A 20,892-nucleotide genomic window follows, 5' to 3' on the forward strand; every position below is an offset into this window, starting at 1 on the left:
TAATTCTCTCCCTCATTGTAATCCATCCCCTACAAAGCTGACAAAGTGATTTTCCCAAAATGTAGGTTTGTTGATGACACTCTCTCCCCACTTGTAGTAAACTTCAGCAGTTCCCTATTATCTCCAGTATTACATAGAAATTCTTCCTTTTGTCATTTAAATCTTTCACAATCTGGCCCTTTTGTCTCTTTCTAATGTTATAATTTTTCCCCTCCATACACTCTAAAATTCAGTTATATTAGGTCATTTGCTATTCCTCACACACAATATGTCATCTCACATCTCTATACTTTTCCATTGACTCTCCTCCATGTTCAGAATGTTCTCCCACCACACTGTTCACCTTTTAGAATTTCCATTTTTCTTCAAGATTTGGCCTATATACTACCTTCTATAGGAGACATTCACTCCATATGCTAGATTCTTACCTTCTGTGCATTAATTCTGAACTATAATATAATAAGTAATATATTAATATAAAATTAATATAATTAGTATTAATATAATGTGATATGATAGATGATGATATAATATAAACATAACATAATATAACATAATAACTAACATAATATAATATAATAACTATACCTATTCATTTACATGTTGCCTAGTTTCTCATTAAAAAGTAAACTCTTTGAGGGCTGGCATTGTTAGTGTCTTCTCTGTATTCCCAGAGCTTAGTATAGTACCTGTATATAGTAAGAGCTTAATAAATGCTTGTTGAATAAATTACTCAAATCTAGGTAAATGCAATAGGCAGTCTTCCTGTCCTGAGTTTCTACTGTTCTAGTCCACTTTATGTAAGATTTCAAGATCTCTTTTGTCAAACACCATTTATTTAGTGTCATTCTCTTATAAGACAGTGAGTCAACTAGCAGTGCTTACTCTGTGCCAGGCACTATGCTATGAAATGGGAATTCAAAGTAAGGAAAAAGAGAGTAGCTCACCTCAAAGAGGTCAAAGTCTAGGGGAGAACTAGATAACACATATCAAAAAGGTCATCATGGTTCCCCCTTGAGTTTGAGTTTCAGATGCAAGATCTTCTATCACCAGGTCCATCCATCACCTGGTCCTAACTATCCTACTTCTTTCCTTATTCTTTCCAGTTTTATATCTTTCCTCTTCACTTCTATATACACACACTTTCTTTCTTACCACTACACCATTATTTCTCTCACTCTTTCCCCTTCTTCTAGAATGACCTTTTCTCATCTCCATTTTTTGAGAGTCAGCTTAAGACTCAATTTTTCTTTTCCTAAACTCTTCTGCATTGAACTTTCAGAGAAATAAGTAGGGGCAGCTAGGTGGTGCAGTGGATAGAGCACCAGTTCTGGATTCAGGAGGACCAGAGTTAAAATCTGGCCTCAGACACTTAACACTTACTACCTGTGTAACCTTGGGCAAGTCACTTAACCCCAACTGCCTCACTAAAAAAAAGAAGAAAAAAAAAAGAAATAAGTAGTAAGGTATGTGGGAGAATGGAGGTTGAAGGGGGAGAGTTGAAGAGAGGAGGGGGGATTTCTCCTGGCCTACATCTGGCTTTCTGTTTCCTTTTCTGAGAACAGTAGTTGTTTCCAGTCTTGATTTGAGTTGCAACTAGCCTCCCAGATAGAGAAGATTTCCTTAATAATATTCTTCTCAAAAAGAAAAGGAGGTGCCCTCTCCTGCTGCTCAAGGAGCTGGCTGCCACCATGAATGACACTAACCATCAGAACCAGGAAGTTCATGACAAACAGACTTCTTCAGTGTAAACAGATGGTTATAGATGTCCTTCATCCTGGAAAGGCCACAGTACTCAAGACTGAAATTCGAGAAAAACTGGCCAAGATGCATAAGACAACTCCAGATGTCATTTTTGTCTTTGGATTCAGAACCCATTTTGGTGGTGGCAAAACAACAGACTTTGGCATGATTTATGATTCCCTTGATTATGCAAAGAAAAATGAACCAAAGCACAGACTTGCAAGACATGGCTTGTATGAGAAGAAAAAGATGTCAAGAAAGCAGCAAAAGGAACGCAAGAACAGAATGAAGAAAGTCAGGGGTACTACAAAGGCAAATGTCAGTGCTGGCAAAAAGAAGGAATAAAAGGCACTATGAGGATGTTTATCCATGAAGATGATTTTTCATAAGAGCATAAATAAACTATGTAAAAACTTCCAAAAAAAAAAAAGAAGGAGGCTATTGATTGGAGTTGCCTTATAGCTGAAAGACATACCATTCTGAGACCCCAAGAGTTCTAGATCTTATCAATCAGTATTATGGTCTTGTTCTGAAGTGGACAAGGGAAAATAGTAGTTCAATTTTTTTTTTTACTTTTCTAGGAACATCTAAGGCATCTGTGGACTACTTGAATTTTTTTTGTTTCTATATTTTTAATAGTTTCCTATGAGTTGTTTGTATCTTGACTATTTTCTCTAGTGGGTGAAATAAAAGCTTAACTTAACTTGATAACCATATGTTCCATTAGGTACCTTTCTTGAAGGGGAATTGTTACCCATATTTAGGAAGACCTAGACCTAAGCCATTCCTAAGCTCTGATTATCAGTCCCTAAGATTTTGTTCCAGAATGGGAAAAATGAACCAAAGAAAGAAACTGAATGCTCTGGAGTCAGGCTCCCAGCCTAGGACTATTTGAGTCCAGAGTCTTTTGTAACATAAGTAAATACTATATAATCCTCTGAATATAAATTCAAAGGCATAACATCTGTAGAGATTGTCAACATTTATTTCTTTTGTAAGAGTTTGTGATTATCTTTTTCCATAGGCTTACTTTCTAATTTTTTTAAATTTATGGAATAAAACAAGTATTTTCATTACATAGTACAATAAAAAGATGATTGTACTTGAAAGTGCAAATTCACTATGTACAACTTGTTATTCCTTTTAAATATAAATATACATATAATAGTTTTAAATAGTTATCATGTAAATTTCCTTTCCCCCATCCTACCTCAGATGGCAAAAATTAGACATATACATATATATATTTATATGCATATATATATGTATATATATATAAATGCACACATGCACACATATACACATATATACATAGGCATAGGTATTCTATACATACTTCTACTTATCATTTCTTTCTCTGGATGCAGATAGCATCTTTTTTCATCTGTCCTTTATAGTTATTTTGCTTTCTACCTTATCCTGGCAGCCTTCTCCTTTTAGTTTCTTTCCCAGCACCAGAAAACTAATGATGTGATTATTTATTCTCTGTGTTGCCTCACCTTAAATGTAAAGCTAAGTGAAATGCACTCTAGTCTTACACAGCTGACATTTTATTTGGGGTGACTGCTAACATTGTATTATTTAACTCTATCCCCAACCATAGGACCATTGCTTAAGATATGGAACTGATTTGGATTTGAATCTTAAGGTTCATATTGTAACTTCATCATGAATTTCCCTAATTATAATCAAAATTATTTTATTAAAATAGGGCTTGCTAGTTACGATATGAGACTTGCATTGCTTAAAATAGACTCTTCATGCTATTTTGTCATCTAAATTTTACAGTTTTGTACAATGAAGGATTGAAAGTTTAGAGTTACTCTCCTTGGCAAACATATTTTTAAAGAATTGCTTAAATAAGCAATACAGAAACCAGATGTCATTTGCTAAGAGTATCTGAATGACTAAAATTTGCTGTCTAGATTTTTTTTTAACTTTATAAAAACAAAGAAAAATTCTTTGGATTTATATCATTTTTAGCAGCTGTGAAACACTGCTAACATCTGTTTGTACCTTTTGGGAACTAACCCAGAAGGTTTTCTCTTTTTAATCATTGAGCAACAAGCCAGTTTCACTTGTGCAGTTTGTTGTTTTCTTTATAAGAGAATGCCCTCATACTTACTTTAAAGTTCTTTTGGTCTTATTTTTATTAGTATGGAGGAACTAAATTCTTTCATTATCATACTAGATTATTAAACATTTTAGTGGAATGATTGTAAAATATAAATTACTTAGTTATAGCTAGAGCTGTGTTCTCAGCTACTTTTAAATTAATTTAAGAAACTACCTTTGCTATTTCAAGTCAATCCAATATTATAAGGCCAAAAGCAATATCGTGGGAGTATATATAATTATATATTTTGCAGAATTTGTAATCACATTATTTTGGGTCACAATGAAAAGAAAGCCATTTTGAAGGAGTCAGGAAAACATGGCTCTTTCAAAAAGATATAGAAGCCTAGATATGTTATTGGTTGCTACTAGAAGTCTTTTTGGCTCTATTTTTGCATCATTTAAATGAAAATAATAATTCTTACTATGCATACTCACTCAGGGCATGTTAATTTCTAAATCCAAAAATTTTTACTGTATTTTATAAATAAGGACAGTACACTGTATTGTTAGTTCCCAAAGTTATCCAGGACAAATCAGTTGTTATATTTATACTTAATTTTAAAGTGAATCTAGCCAAATAAAACATTCTTTACCCACCTTATGAAAATCAATATATTTTCAAATTTAAAAAAATTCACTTTTTCAAAGTCATGGCTTTGGCACAATGAGAGATAAGAACATGAATAAGATATGGCCTTTGCTTTCAAGTATCTCATAGCTTACCAGGAAAGATATGGTAGGTATATATGATAATAATACTAATAGCAACAACAATAACAACAATAGAAAGTATAGGGAGGTAACTTCATAAAAGAAAAACAAAGTATCATAGGAGATTAAAGGAAAGATTACTTTTGAATGAAGGAATAGAGTAGATCAGGGAATCAGAATTTTCATGTAAATAGTAAACTAGACTTTAAAGTATAGGAAGACTTTCAAAAAAGTATATATTAAATCCATTAGATTTCACTATAATTTCATGATAGTAACTACCATCACATGTCAGTATGTCAGTAGTGTGTGCACTAAGCAGATAGTATTGGCAATGTTATTATCCACAAGAGTAGCTTGTTATCTAACTTTTTGATATCTATGAAAAAGTAACTCAATCAATTATCTGGTTAGACAGTAAACATTTTGATCAAGAGGTGGTACAGTGGACTCACTGGCTTATTTACTTTATGGAGAAAATTATACATGCATGGGTTTTCCACCTGCCAAGGGATCCCACTGTTCACCAGAGGATTTTAGCCTATTTAATAGATTACCCTTCCCCTTCCACTTTCCCAAACTCTCCAAGGCACCTAAGGCAATACTAATTACTGGCCACTATCCACTATCTTGGGCAAGAGAAGGTAATAAAGCTGCTGAGGAGTCCAAGCAGAAAGCCAGCAATCAGACCACTGGACCCCAGCAAAAGAGGTTTGGGACATTACCACCCTGTGCCCCAGGAGTAAAGCTCAACTTTAAAAGGTAAAAATAGGCTAAAATATGAATGAGACAGAAAAAAAAATCCTTACCATAGAAAGTTACTGTGGCAATAGGGGAAACCAAAACAGTAAACTCTGAAGAGGACAACAATGTCAAAATGCCTACATTTTCAAAGGAAAATAGGAATTGGTCTCAAGACCAAAAGCCCTCTTGGAAGAACTAAAAAAGGATTTTATTAATTAAATAAGAGAAGTAAAAAAAATTGGGAAAAGAAATTAGAGTCAAGTAAGAGAGAATCAATAGTTGGAAGCAGGGCCTATAAGGGCCAGATTTAATATGGGGAATTAATTGGGCAGCTCGCCGTAATATTGGGGTAAGGAAGGAGATTAACAGCCTCTTCCAGAAAAAAACAAAACTGGGTTTATTGATGGGAACAAATTTAAAACACAAAGAAGGTTAATAAAATAGGGACCAAGAAAAAAGGAATAGGAGAAGGAAAATTATACGACCCGCAATCACATTACCGCCCGGACTCAGCAGTTCCCAAAGAGCAAACATATGCGTCCCATCTCTCTCTCTCCCCCTCATGCCAGAATGAATGTCTCTTCACTTCCTAGTTCCTCTCTCCCTCCTCCAAAGGGGAGGTCCTTCAAGTTTATTGGTTGAGAGTGGTCTCTTGCTAGTAGTATACCAACACGCCACTCAGGGCCAGCCAGGTGTGGCCTCCATCCAATCATCCTTAAGTAGGTACTTAGTTTCTCATTTTCACCCAATTCAAACAATACTAAATCAATCAGGTGGGACACCTGGGTGTCTGCCAAATTCCATTATTTTATCACATTTCCCCCTTTGTTTTGTTAAGAAACACGGGGGTGTTTTCTTGATGAAACAGTAAAAAATAACAATATCATAACCTATGCTAACAAACAATATACTAATAACAACATAGGAAAGGGAGAAAAGGAAAATTTTGTCCAGAAGGGCAGTCCCTCATGGACTCGCGCTTTGACAGTGTCTACAGAGGGAAAGCCTCTACAGAAAATACATATTACAGATGGTGTATATAGTAACAGAAGGAAAAAAAACCCCAAAAATGTTCATTTAAAGTCCTTGAAATCTTGTCTTTGTTGAATGTTAAGATGCTATCAGGGGGACTGGATTCTGGATTCTGGTTGTCTCTGGATACTTTTACTTCCTTAGCTGTTGAACTGCTGGATTTCCACTAATCTTTAGTATAGCACTGTCAGTGATCAAATTAAACAGTGAGAGTTCTTCAAAATATAACTCAAATTTAAACTTGATACATACAGCATGTTACATTCCCCCCTGTGGAGGATACTTATACCCATATGCAATACAGAGTTGAGGCAGTTATGATATCAATAACACTTTTTACCACCATATGTCTGGATTAAGGCCAGATTTAGTAATATGTCCATTATGACACCTGAAAATGTTATGGAAAGGTTACCATACCACATCTCATGGTTTTGTAGACATCCAGTAATTGTGCTAGGCCTCAGGTGGATGGATTATAACCATGCCACCAGACTGAGTGAAAAAAAAAACAAGCTAAACCAGGTGCATGTGTTAGAGTTACCATAACACCAGACCATTTTTTGAGGGAGAGAGGAAGAAACTGGACTATGTCCAGTGATTGTGCTCTACATAGCTGCTATCATCAGCAAACTATGGACTTCCTGAATGTATTTGGAATAAAGGAATCCCACCTCCAGGTTTTGCTGAATGGCTGTTCTCTCAGCCTCCATCAGGGCATCTTACATGTACCTGTCTCTCTTCCTGTTGTACATATATTCTCTCCAGGGCCTGCATCATGGAGTTGAACCATCTCCATCAAGCTCAGTGTAAGAGCAATTAATCTCTGAAATGGTAAGTTTCCAAAATTCATAAATCTCATATTAATTTCACAAAAGACAATATGATGATAAAAATACATGTTATGCTGCATAACTTAGGATATACTTGAAATATATATACAAAAATCCCAAACCATACCCAAAGTATACATAGTCACAATGACATATAAATGATAAATGAATGTAAATGGCTGATAATATTAAACATTATTACAGAATCTTCATTAAGAAAGTAAACCACATCATCTTGTACATGAATTCTCTATCTAGTATAATGGCAATAACAGGTACTTGAGGTGATAAACAATTTATCAAAAGGAAATAAAACATCAGTGAGACTCAATATGTTCATTAATTGCCTTACAAATCAAGTAATAAGGTTCAATAACCCTTTGGTTTTTTTTTAAACATAATCCCATAAACAGACTCATTAAACCCATGGTTCTTTCAAAAAGGAAAAAAAATTGTGATAGCTTCAGCTTCTGAGGCCCAATTGCCCCACCTACATCCTTAGTTGTAATGATTGCATTATCCTTAGTCCAGTCAAGGTAATAGAGTCTTGAAGTCAGAGTTGAATGGTATATATTTGAAATGTCTTTGAAATTCATTCAGTTTACAAAATTTAGTTAAAAAGGAAAGGGAAACACACATTCAAAAATATATATAGCAGCTCTCTTTGTGGTGGCAAAGAACTGGAAACTGAAGGGTTGCCCATCAATTGAGGAATGGCAGAACAAGTTGTGGTATATGAATGTAACGGAATACTATTCTGCTCTAAGAAATAATGAGCAGGCAGATTTCTGAAAAACCTGGAAAGATTTAAGTGGACTAATGCTGAGTGTGGAAGTCAGCAGAACCAGAAGAACATTGTACATGGTAACAGCAACATTGCGTAGATGATCAACTGTGATAGACTTAGCTCTTCTCAGTAATACAATAATCCAAAACAATTCCAAAGGACTCATGATGGAAAATGCTCTCCACATTCAGGAAAAAAAATCTGTGAATGCAGATTGAAACATACTATTTCTACTTTTTTTCTTTTTTGAGGTTTTTCCTTTTTGTTCTAATTCTTTTTTCACAAAATGACTAATGCAGAAATATGTTTAATGTGATTGTACATATATAACCAATACAGGTTGCTTTCTGTATTGTGGAGAGGGGAGGGAAGGAAGGGAGGGAGAAAAATTTGGAACTATCTTTACATGTAACTGGAAAAAACTATAAAGATAAAAAGTAAATAAATAATTGCATTAAGAAAAGAAAAAAGAAAGGAGGGTAAAACTAGGAGGCAAAAGGAGAAAGAAAAAGGAGGTGGGACAGATGGAAGGGAGGGCAGACTAAGGGAGGTTGTGGTCAGAAGTAAAATACTGGTAAGAAGGGAAAGGGTGAAAGAAGAGAGAAAAGTATAAACAAGGGGAAAAATAGGATAGAAGGAAATACACAGTTAGTAATCATAACTGTGAATGTGAATGGGATGAACTCTCCCATAAAATGGAAGGAAATAGCAGAGTGGATTAAAAATTAGAATCCTATAATATGTTGTGTATAAGAAACACATTTGAAGCAGAGAGACACAGAGAGTAAAGGTAAAAGGCTGGAGCAGAACATATTATGCTTCAGCTGAAGTAAAAAAAAAAAGGAGTAGCAATCTTTATCTCAGACAAAACAAAAGCAAAAATGGATATAATTAAAAGAGATAAGGAAAGAAACTGCATCTTGCTGAAAGGTTCCATAGACAATAAAGTAACATCAATATTAACATATATGCACCAAGTGGTATAACATCCATAATTCTTAGAGGAGAAGTTAAGTAAGTTGTAGGAAGAAATAGACAGAAAACTATACTAGTGGGGGACCTCTACCTCCCCCTCCCAGAACTAGATAAATCTAACCACAAAATAAGAAAAAAAAGGAGGTGAATAGAATTTTAGAAAAATTAAATATGATAGACCTCCGGAGGAAAAAAAATGAATGGGGAGAGAAAGGAATATACCTTTTTCTTAATGATATATGGTATTCAGACAAAAACCTCACAGTCAAATGCAGAAGGGCAGAAATGGTAAATGCATCCTCTTCAGATCATAATGTAATAAACATTATTTATAATAAAGCACCATGGAAAGATAGACAAAAAACTAGTTGGAAACTAAATAGTCTTATCCTAAAGAATGAACCGGTCAAACAATCAATAATTTCATCAAATACAATGACAATAATGAGACAAGATACCAAAACCTTACTTGGATGCAGTCAAAACAGTTCTTAAGGTAAATTTTATCTTTCTAAATGCCTATGTGAATAAAATAGAGAAAGTGGAGATCAAGGAACAGGGCATGCAACTAAAAAGCTAGAAAAAGAACAAATTAAAAACATCCAATTAAATACTAAATTGGAAATTCTGAACAGCAAAAGAAAGATTACTAAATTTGAAAGTAAGAAAACTATTGAATTATTAAGTAAAACTGAGCTGGTTAAAAAAAACAATAAAATAGACAAACCTTTGGTTAATTTGAGTTAAAAAAAAAAAAGAAAACCACCAAATTACTTGTATGAGAAATGAAAAGGGTGAATGTACCACCAATGAAGGGAAAATTAAAGCAATAAGTAGTTTTGCCCAACTGTGTGCCTGCAAATTTGACAATTTAAATGAAATGAATGAATATTTATAAAAATATAAATTCTACAGATTAACACAAAAGGAAATAAAATACTTAAATAAATGCACTGTATTTTATATTTTAAAAAAATAATAAAAATTTTTAGTTATAGTTTTGAGTTCCGAATCTTATCCTTCCTTTCCTCCCCTTTTCCTGAGGTGGTAAGCAAATGGCTAATACGTGTTTTATTATATAAAATATTACCATTAGTCATTCTGAACAAGAAAACTTGCATATAAGAAAAAATGAAACTTTTCTAAAATTTTATTCACCTCTTTAACCTCTTTCTTATCTATTGTGTGGTAAGATTTATCTAATTCTGAGAGGGGGAGGTTAAGATCCCCCACTAGTATAGTTTTTCTGTCTATTTCTTATAACTCTTGTAACTCATTTAACTTCTCTAAGAATTTGGATGCTATACCACTTGATGCATATATGTTCAGTATTGATATAACTTACTTCATTGTCTATGGTACCTTTTAGCAAGATGTCTCTTCCTTATCTCTTTTAATTAGATCTATTTTTTGCTTCTGCTTTGTCTGAGATAAAGATCACTATCCTTGCTTTTTTTTTCTTTTTACTTCAGTTGAAGCATAATATATTCTGCTCCAACCATTACCTTTACTCCATGTGTATCTTTCTGCTTCAAATGTGTTTCTTGTAAAAAACTTATTGTAGGATTCTGGCTTATAATTCATTCTGCTATTCACTTCTGTTTTATGGGAGAGTTCATCCCATTCAGTTATAATTACTTTGTATTCCCCTCCATCCCATTTTTCCCTTTGTTTATTCTTTTCTTTCTTCTTTCACCCTGTTCCTCCTTACCAGTGTTTTGCTTCTGACTAGTGCCTCCTTCAATCTTCCTTCCCTTTTATCAGCCCCCCTCCCTTTTCCTATTACAATAGAGGGAAATAAAGGAGGGGTGAACATTGTTTCAACCCTACACTCATTAGATTTGATTCAAAGAGGGAATAACCTATACATTCACTGGGATAAAGAAACTTAGCTCATTCTTTAGGGAAGCAAAAGGGGAATGAAAAGGGGGGCTGATAGAAGGGAGGACAAAGGCAAGGGAGATAGGGTAAAGAAAAGAGAGGGGGTGATCAAAAGGGAGGGCAGATTGGGGGAGGCAGGGGTAAGAAATAAAACATTGTTGAGTAGGAATAGGGTAAAAGAAGGGGGGAAAAGTACAAAAGGGGTAAATAGAATGGAGGGGAATAGACAGTCAGTAATAATAACTGTGAATGTGAATGGGATGAACTCTGCTATAAAACGGAAGCGAAATGCAGAGTGGATTAAAAACCAAAATCCTACAATATGCTGTTTACAAGAAACACATTTGAAGCAGAGAGATACACACAGAGTAAAGGTAAAAGGCTGGAGCAGAATATATTATGCCTCAGCTAAAGTAAAAAAAACAGGGGTAGCAATCCTTATCTCAGACAAAGCACAGGCAAAAATATATTTCATTAAAAGAGATAAGGAAGGAAACTACATCTTGCTTAAAGGTACTATAGATAATGAAGTAATATCAATATTAAATATGTATGCGCCAAGTGGTATAGCATTCAAATTCTTAGAGGAGAAGTTAAATGAGTTACAAGAGAAATTACACAGTAATACTATACTAGTGGGAGATCTGAATCTCCCCGTCAGAATTAGATAAATCTAGCCAAAAAATAAATAAGAAAGAAGTGAAAGAGGTGAATAGATTACTAGAAAAGTTAGACATGATAGATGTCTGGAGAAAATGAATGGGGATAGAAAGGAATATACCTTTTTCTCAGCAGTACATGGCACATTTTCAAAAATTGACCATGTATTAGGGCACAAAAACGTCATAGTCAAATGTAGAAAGGCAGAAATAGTAAATGCATCCTTCTCAGAATTACATGTAAGAAAGAGCCAGGGAAAAGTAGAATGAAAATCAATTAGAAACTAAATAATATCATTCTAAAGAATGAATGGGCCAAACAACAAATCATAGAAACAAGCAATAACTATATCCAAGAGAATGACAATAATGAGACAACATACCAAAATCTATGGGATGCAGCCAAAGCAGTGCTTAGGGGAAAATTTATAGCTCTAAATGCTTACATGAACAAAAAAGAGAAAGAGGAGATTAATGAATTGGGCATGCAACTTAAAAAGTGAGAAAAAGAACAAATTAGAAATCCCCAATTAGATACTAAACTAGAGATCCTGAAAATTAAAGGAGAAATTAATAAGATTGAAAGCAAAAAAACTATAGAATTAATCAATAAAACTAAGAGCTGGTTTATGAGAAAACCAATAAAATAGATAAAATATTAGTTAATTTGATTAAAAAAAGAAAGAAGAAAACCAAATTACCAGTATCAAAAATGAAAAGGGTGATGTTACCACCAATGAAGTGGAAATTAAAGCAATAATTAGGAAATATTTTGCCCAACTGTATGCCAATAAATTTGACAATCTAAATGAAATGGATGAATATTTACAAAAATACAAACTGCCCAGGTTAACTGAAGAGGAAATAAAATCCTTAAATAAACCCATATTAGAAAAAGAAATTGAACAAGCCATTAATGAACTCCCTAAGAAAAAGTCCCCAGGGCCAGATGGGTTTACAGGTGAATTTTACCAAACATTTAAAGAACAATTAATTCCAATATTATACAAATTATTTGGAAAAATAGGTGAAGAAGGAGTTCTACCAAAATCGTTTTATGACACAAATATGGTGGTGATACCAAAACCAGGCAAAGCAAAAACGGAGAAAGAAAATTATAGACCAATTTCCCTAATGAATATTGATGCTAAAATCTTAAATAAGATATTAGCAAGGAGATTACAGCAAGTGATCACCAGGATAATACACTATGACCAGGTGGGATTTATACCAGGAATGCAGGGCTGGTTCAACATTAGGAAAACTATTAACATAATCAACCACATCAATAAGAAAACCAACCAAAATCATATGATTATCTCAATAGATGCAGAGAAAGCTTTTGACAAAGTACAGCACCCATTCCTAATAAAAACACTAGAGAGTTTAGGAATAGGGGGAGCTTTCCTTAGAATAATAAACAGTATCTACCTAAAGCCATCAGCAAGTATTATATGCAATGGAGATAAATTAGAGGCCTTCCCAATAAGATCAGGGGTGAAACAGGGATGTCCTTATCACTCCTATTATTTAATATTGTCCTAGAAATGTTAGCTTTAGCAATCAGAGAAGAGAAAGGAATTAAAGGAATTAGAATAGGCAAGGAGGAAACAAAACTATCACTCTTTCCCCATTTACCTTTGAATCCTTATCTCATCCTGCCTAATTTCCCAGGTGCCTCAACTCCTTCAGGACAATCTCTCACTACTTTACTAACAACCACTTCATCCTTTCCTAACTCCAATCCTCCACACTAGCTTCATAGTAAAAGCACACACATGCATACACACAGTGCTGAGATTCCTGACATAATACCTACCTTGGTCTGTACATACAGAGTTTTCCTGATCACCCTAGATTTAATTTCCTTTTTCCTGGGAGTGGCTACCCCAAGCCCCAATACACCAGTGCTCCAAGCACTCACATAATCACCAACAAACTTCAAAACTCCCTGAACTGACAGAATGCACAAACCAGACAGGACTATCAAGGAAGGAAGGACCACTGAAATCATTGGGATGCATCTTCCTTCCTTCCCCAAAGTCCTGCTGGCCTTGTCTGTCTCAAGTTCCTGTTCGGGTGCCAAGTTATCAGAAATAAAAATACTGGATTTTCCTTTTTGGTGAATATATAAAGGCTTTATTACCTTCTTGCAAGAATGGGTACACACCATAAAGAATAGTGGCTCACTCTTTGGTGAAGGTACCATCACCACAGCTTGGAGTCCACAGTTTCTGCTTCTTCCCTCCTGACTCACTGCTGTTTGCTCTCACTGAGGAATAAGTCAGTCAGGAAGCTGCTCCACTGCCATGGCATTCAAGGACACTGGCAAGACACTTGTGGAGCTCAAAGTGGCCTTTCACTGGATCTGGATCACCCTCACCAACTGCAATGTGAAGTCACTCGAGAAGGTGTGTGCTGACCTGATTAGAGGAGCCAAAGGAAAGAACTTGAAAGTGAAGGGACCTGTTTGAATGACCACCAAGACACTTCAAATTACAACTAGAAAAACTTCTTTCGGTGAAGGTTCTAAGCCTTGGGATTGCTTCCAGATGAGAACCCACAAATGTTTTATTGATTTGCACAGTCCTTCTGAAATTGTGAAGCAGATCAATTCTATCAGCATTGAACCAGGTTGAAGTCACCATTTCAGATGCCTAATCAATCATCTCTTTTAATAAATTGATTGCAACTATTAAAAAAAAAAAAGAAGACTGGCTCACAGGGGAGCAGCTAGGTGGCATGGTGGATAAAGCACTGGCCCTGGATTCAGGAGGACCCGAGTTCAAATCCAGCCTCAGACACTTGACACTTACTAGCTGTGTTACCCTGGGCAAGTCACTTAACTCTCGCTCTGCAAAAAAAAAATTTTTTTTAATTAAAAAGAAAGAAAAAGAATAGCAGCTCTCTTTGCCACAATAAACTACTCTTTTTAATCCCTAATCCTATCACAAAGTCCCCTCCCCCTTTGCCTCATTGGTTGAGGACTAAGAGGTGTACAATCTTCCTGTAACAACTCTACATATTTCCCCTTAACATGTCCTCCCTCCCATTACATACATCGGATGTCTGAAAATGGTGGCAGTTTCCACCTTTGAGTTGTTGGTAGTTAATATGCATAAGCTAATTAAGCAAGTGCAGTACAAACTAGCTTCAACCTTTGGCACACTTGAACTAGCTAGACCAGTAGTCTTGAAGTACTTTTCTATATCTACTTTTAGGCACCTGCAAGAGTGACTTTTAGCCTTGAGACCCCTTCCTGAAATCCTCCTTTCTTATGTCTTGTTTTCTCAGATAACAGCATTTTTCTGGGGGGTGACTTTATTTCATTTATCTCAGAGAGGCTTTTTTTTGCTTCAGTATCCTCTGAAAATGAACGCAGATCTTCTCTATCCCCATAGTAATTGTCTAGCATTAGGTTATTTCTCCTTTGCTTACTCATTTTTATTTTGGTTGTTTATTATTGTTATTATTGTTGTTGCTGTTGTCATTGTCATCATCGTTGTTGTTGTTGTTAGCTTGTTACTATAATCACCTCTAGTCCTGGGGTGTTCAAGGATGGTGCCTCTGGCCTCAGGTCCCTTTTACTGTTATTTTCTGCGCTTTGCCCAGGGCCCAACCTCAGTACTCCTTTTCTCCTCCAGGCCACAACTAGGGATCCCCCAGTCACACTATGCTGGAAACGCTCATGTTCCCTGAGGACCTTCCAGTGGCTGTAACCTTTGGTCCTCCCCTCTGGCCTGGAACCAAAACCAGTAACTCAGTTCTCCTGTAAGTGCCCACAATCAGTAGCGTCCTACTCCAATTGCTTCTGCACTCACTGGATGTGTGCTGGTTCCTTCTCACCTTCAGCTGCAGCTGGGAACTGAATCATAGCAGCTCAGTTGAGTCTGGTATCCCTTGGCAGCAGAGAGTCTTTCAGTCTTCCCCAACTAAGATATCTGACCCCCTATACACACATTGTCTGTGAGGTGAGAATTCCTGGGCCTGGGACTGGGGCTACCTCCCAACCCAGCTGCCCCCAGGGCTTGTCATTTGTTGTTTCAGTAGAGATAGTCTAGAGGCATTCATTCAGGCCTTCTCCATTTGTCCCTGGAGGACCACTGCTCTGCCCCAACTCTTATTTTTGCTGCTCTGTGTTCACCTTGAGGCACCATTTTATCTTGTTTGTGGAAGAAATCTGGATAGCTTGGAATTTTCTGACCTATCCTCCCATCTTTCCAGGATGCCCTCCCTGGCTATTGGCTTTTACACAAACACACACAGAAAGATCATTGGTAACTTTGGAAAGAGTGGTTTGGGTACAATGTTAGAATTCAGATTTCAAGGGATTAAAAAAGAGAGGAGAGGAAAGAAAGTAAAGGTACTTATTATAGAGGGATAGAGGAGGAATCCAGGAACCTTCTTTGTTAGTGAAAATACTTTCTAATTTTGGAGAGGAATATCAAGAAATCCTATTATTTTCATCATGGATGGAGAAGCAAGGAGGAATACCTGAGAAATAGGGTCCCATTGCTTCACCCAAGCATTTCTTTCAAATGGAATAAAGAGATGCATAGGACTGAGGAGCCTGGACTACTCTTTTGTCTCCCAATCAGAAGTCTCTTTCAGAAAGGATATGGAAGGAGAAAAATGGAGCTGAGAAATCATATTCATTTATTTCTGTTTCCTAAACCATAACTACTTTGCATTGGAAAGGGAAAAGAATAGGCTAGGGAAGGTAAGCAAGAATCTGGGAATCACATGATCTTTAGTCCCAGGTCAGACACTGCTTTTAGTGGGATCAAGGAGAAGTGAAAGTCTCCAGTGATTTTATCCTAAGATATGGAGAGGCAAGGTCGCTTTGGACTCTGCAGGATTTAATAAAGTTTTTCTCTCTCTCTCTTACACAAACACACACACACACACACACACACACACACACACACACCCTCTGTCATAAGGTGATATTTCTAATTCATCGAGAGGATTTAATCAGATCTAACTCCTTTTGCTTCTTATTGTTCTGCCATCTTTCAGCAAATCCATCACATTATAATCACATTATCTTGTAATTATCTGTGTATATGTCATATTTTCCTATCATGCTCCTTGACAAACATGTTATCACATTTCATTTGTATATCCCCAACCTCTACAGTACCTATAAATAGTAGGTATTTACAATTTATGTCAAATGGAATGAAATTGAAATTGCACAAGCTACTTTGCTTAAGTTCTAATCAGCCAGTTTCTTAAAAAATAATTTGACAGAAACAGGCTTTCTTCCCAAGGTAGATAGTGGGTATCAGAAAAATCTTCTTGCTTATGACTGACTATAGAAAAAGAAATCTCGTCCCTTTTCATTTGGCTGTCATGCCCATGAGGAGGGCTCTAAGCAGTTATGGCACCCAGCCAAAATGGCATGATTCTGAAACCCCATTTCCTCAAAGACTGGTAAAGATGAGTGGCCACATAATTTAACCAGCCAGCCAGGAAGATCAGGAGATGAAAGGCCCAATCAAGCAAAATCCCGTCGAATTGCTCCTCGCACTGCCTCTGGTCCTATCCAGCCCATTGTGAGGTGCTCTACTGTCCGATACCACACCAAAGTATGTGCTGGTAGAGGATTAAGCTTGGAAGAGCTTCAGGTGGCTGGAATACATAAAAAAGTGGCATGGACCATTGGTATCTCTGTGGACCCTCGTCAATGAAATAAGTCTACAGAGTCTCTCCAGGCAAATGTGCAGTGGCTGAAAGAATATAGGTCCAAACTGATCCTCTTCCCAAGGAAACCATCTGCATCAAAGAAGGGAGAGAGCTCTGCTGAAGAACTCAAATTGGCAACCCATCTTACAGGACCAGTTATGCGAATCAGAAATGTCTACAAGAAAGAGAAAGCTCATGTCATTACTGAAGATAAGAAGAATTTCAAGGCTTTTGCTAGTTTTTGAAAGGCCTGGGCCAATGCCCATCTCTTTGGCATCTGGGCAAAACAAGCCAAGGAGGCTACAGAGCAGGATGTGGAGAAGAAAAAAGTAAACAGCCTCTGAGAACTTTCAATAAAATAATACAAAAAAAGAAAGAAACAAAAAGAAGCCTTGCTTTCTTTCTCTAGCTTTACTTACCCTCCTCTCCAGGGTGAACTAAGTCATGACTATCATGTCATGATCCAGTAGAAAGCACATATCCTTTTTCTATTCACAGAGAATTCTGTGTTAGTCAGTGATATTCTCAACATAACAAGGAAATATTTGTCATTGACTTATTCTATCAGATATCTGTAATACATTTCTTACTTTTTCATGAAATGAGATCACTCTTTTATAGAAGAGTTTCTAAGGGACAGTATATTGTATCAAAATATTCCAGCAATTCCAGTAGGATGATTAGGCATGGGATGCCCTGGTTATACAAGTGAAGCCACTAAAAAGACATCTTGGCAGAAATATACTTTAATGATCTTGTGTCCCTCTAATCTTAGTCCCATACATATGGAATGCCTAGGAGAGCCAAATAAGCAGATTTTACATATTTTTCCCAAGCATTATAAAATAAAGTAATGGGTAACCTTTATTAACTCTGATGGATTCCCAGACTTTCCTTTCTCCCCCTGAGGAAAGGAAAATCATTTGAACAAGATGAGAGACAAACTTTTCTCTCTTGTTTTAAAATTTCTTCTCAAAATACATTACTATGCTACTGGAAGTCATTCAACTTAACTAAGTCATTAAGTTAAATCATCTCCACACATTTTTTCACTAAAATGAGTTTTCATGGTTGACTGATTTCATAGAACAATTGCATGTAAACATCTCCAGGGAAAACCAGATGTTAGTGGAACATTAGTATTTAGTTTTAAAAGGAGTAAGGTCCTTGAGTTACAAAGAGGTGAATAGTTTGGTTTTTTCTTCCCTAAAAAGTGTTTATGGCTCTTGGTTATGTAGCATTTGGGGCAAAAAATAGACATAGAAGCTAACCCAGTATTTTAAAAAACCCACCTCTGGTCAAAGAAAATGGAAAGGAACTGATTTGTAACAAAATATTTATAGCAGTTATTTTATTATTTTGTTTTGTTTTGTTTTGTTTTGTTTTGCCGGGCAATGAGGGTTAAGTGACTTGCCCAAGGTCACACAGCTAGTGTCAAGTGTCAGAGACCAAATTTGAATTCAGGACCTCCTGAATCCAGGTCCAGTGCTTTATCTACTGTGCCACCTAGCTGCCCCTATAGCAGTTATTTTAAAAAAAATACTAAACATTTTTATTTATAGCTTTGAGTTCCAAATTTTATCTTTCCTTCCTTCCCCTGCCCCTCCTCCCTCCTGGAGGTGGTACGAAATCACATGTAGGTTATAAATGTGCAATTATGTCATTTTGTATAAGAAAATTTGAATAAAATAAAAAATTAAAGAAAGTGAAAAATAGCATGTGTCTGTGTTCAATCAATATCAGTTCTTTCTTTGGAGGTGGATAGTATGTTTCATCATTAGTCCTTTGGGATCGTCTTGGATCATTGCATTCAAAGTTCTTCATCAAACAATATTGTCACTGTACACAACATTCTCCAGGTTCTGCTCACTTCACTATACATCGTTACATACAAGTCTTCCCAGGCCTTTCTGAAATCATCCTACAAGCAGTTCTTTTTGTGGTGGCAAAGAATTGGAAAGTGGACAAATGCCCATCAATTGAGGAATGGCTGAACAAGTTGTGACATGTGGTTGTGATAGAGTACTACTGTGCTATAAGAAATGATGAGGGGGATAGTTTCAGAAAAACTTGGGAAGACAAATTAACTGATGGAAAGTGAAGTAAGCAAAACCAGGAGGCCATTGTACACAGTAATGACACTAGTGTAATGATGATCAACTGTGAAAGACAATAATTCAAGATAATTCCAAAGGACCCATGACAAAAAATGCTATCCATCTCCAGAGAGAGAACTGATGAACTCTAAGTGTATACTGAAGCATGCCTTTTCCACTTTATTTTTCTTGCTTTTTTGCTACATGGAAATGTTTTGCATGACTTTACACATATAATCAGTATCATATTGCTTGCCTTTACTTACCCTCCTCTACCAGGAGTTAAAGGGAGGGAATTTAGAACTCAAAAAATTTTAAAATAATGTTAAAAATAAATTAATAAATACTTAGAAAAACAACAACAACAAACATTTTTGGAAATTCCAGGCTTGAAATACAATAGAGACCAGAATACCCCTAGATGAATAAAAGGGAAAAGAAGTATGTGCACATTATATGTTCCAGTAATACATAAACCTAAAAGATGGGCAAAGAAGATAGATCAGTGAGAATTAGGGACTATTAATTAAGAGTGCCCCAAAGAAAGGAACCTAGGAATCTTCACAATATATAAATAATAAAAGTAAATAGATGTTAGTAAAATAAATAAAGTAAAAACAAAATTTTGAATGATAAACAAATTTCAAAAGAATTCATAGTACTAAAGGACAATGTCACTAGATCTGAGTCATGGAAGGATTCTTAATCTAAGTTATTTAATGATTCATTAAATAGAGAGGAATCTCTAGTGTTTTGTATTATGTAGATTATAAAATAAGCATAAAATGCAAAGGCTAGACAAAGTGTGAGATATTAATCTACTTAGTTTGTAACACAGTAGACATGTAAATTGATTTGCTGCTATATATGCTTATTAGGCTAATGTTAGACTAATAAGATTTATCTTCATCAATGTATGCCATCAAACTTTGTTGAATTTTAAATAAGAAAAACAGCAAATTCTCTAGGAGCAAACCTCTAATCTAAAACCCTAGAGGTTCCCATAAGCATGCTCATGATAGTACTAATAATGATGTTCTTTCTCTGCCCAATCAGAGGTCATGTGTCTCCAATGGTGGTATTTTGACAAGGTTCCATCAATCAACACAACTATTAAGAGCAGGATAATGGCTGGGCTTTCAATGGGTGTTTATGGATCTAGATAAGAGTAATTAGAAGTTATATTTAAGTTTTGATTGGTGATCCATTACCTAAGCTTATCATTTTGATTAACCAACATTAATCATCTTCAATTTGCCAGATTTGAGGAATATACCTCATTAACCCTTGTTTACCAAATTTGTGGAACAGACTTGCCATTGCCAAATTATAGCACTCAATTCCTTATCTTATTACAAGAAAAATGTACATTACAATCACATTACAATTACTTAGTTACAAAATGGAGGCTTAAAATAGAACCGAGTTATTTGTCCTAACATATTTATTCCCAATTACACCGGTGGGGGGAAAAGTGAATAGTTTACCCTGTAAATAAGTACAGCACACACATATTTGTATATGTGTGTTATAAATCATGCATGCAAAGAGGGAGAAGTTCTGAATTTTTCCTCTCTTGACATGAATAACTCCATTTTAGAACTAGCCTCCATTTCCATGTAAAT

General features: G+C 35.7%; 1 protein-coding gene and 1 pseudogene across 1 annotated transcript; both read left to right on the forward strand.

The window, feature by feature from the left end:
* Positions 1-1,704: 1,704 nt before the first annotated feature.
* On the forward strand, positions 1,705-2,088 carry LOC122738023 (40S ribosomal protein S24-like). The gene has a single exon (XM_043980064.1). It carries the CDS (start codon positions 1,726-1,728, stop codon positions 2,086-2,088), a length of 363 nt encoding a protein of 120 aa, XP_043835999.1. The 5' UTR covers positions 1,705-1,725.
* Positions 2,089-16,866: 14,778 nt separating this feature from the next.
* LOC122738703 lies at positions 16,867-17,515 on the forward strand (annotated as a pseudogene).
* Positions 17,516-20,892: the final 3,377 nt, after the last annotated feature.

Source organism: Dromiciops gliroides, chromosome 2, assembly GCF_019393635.1.
Source record: "Dromiciops gliroides isolate mDroGli1 chromosome 2, mDroGli1.pri, whole genome shotgun sequence".
Classification (NCBI taxonomy): Eukaryota; Metazoa; Chordata; class Mammalia; order Microbiotheria; family Microbiotheriidae; genus Dromiciops; species Dromiciops gliroides.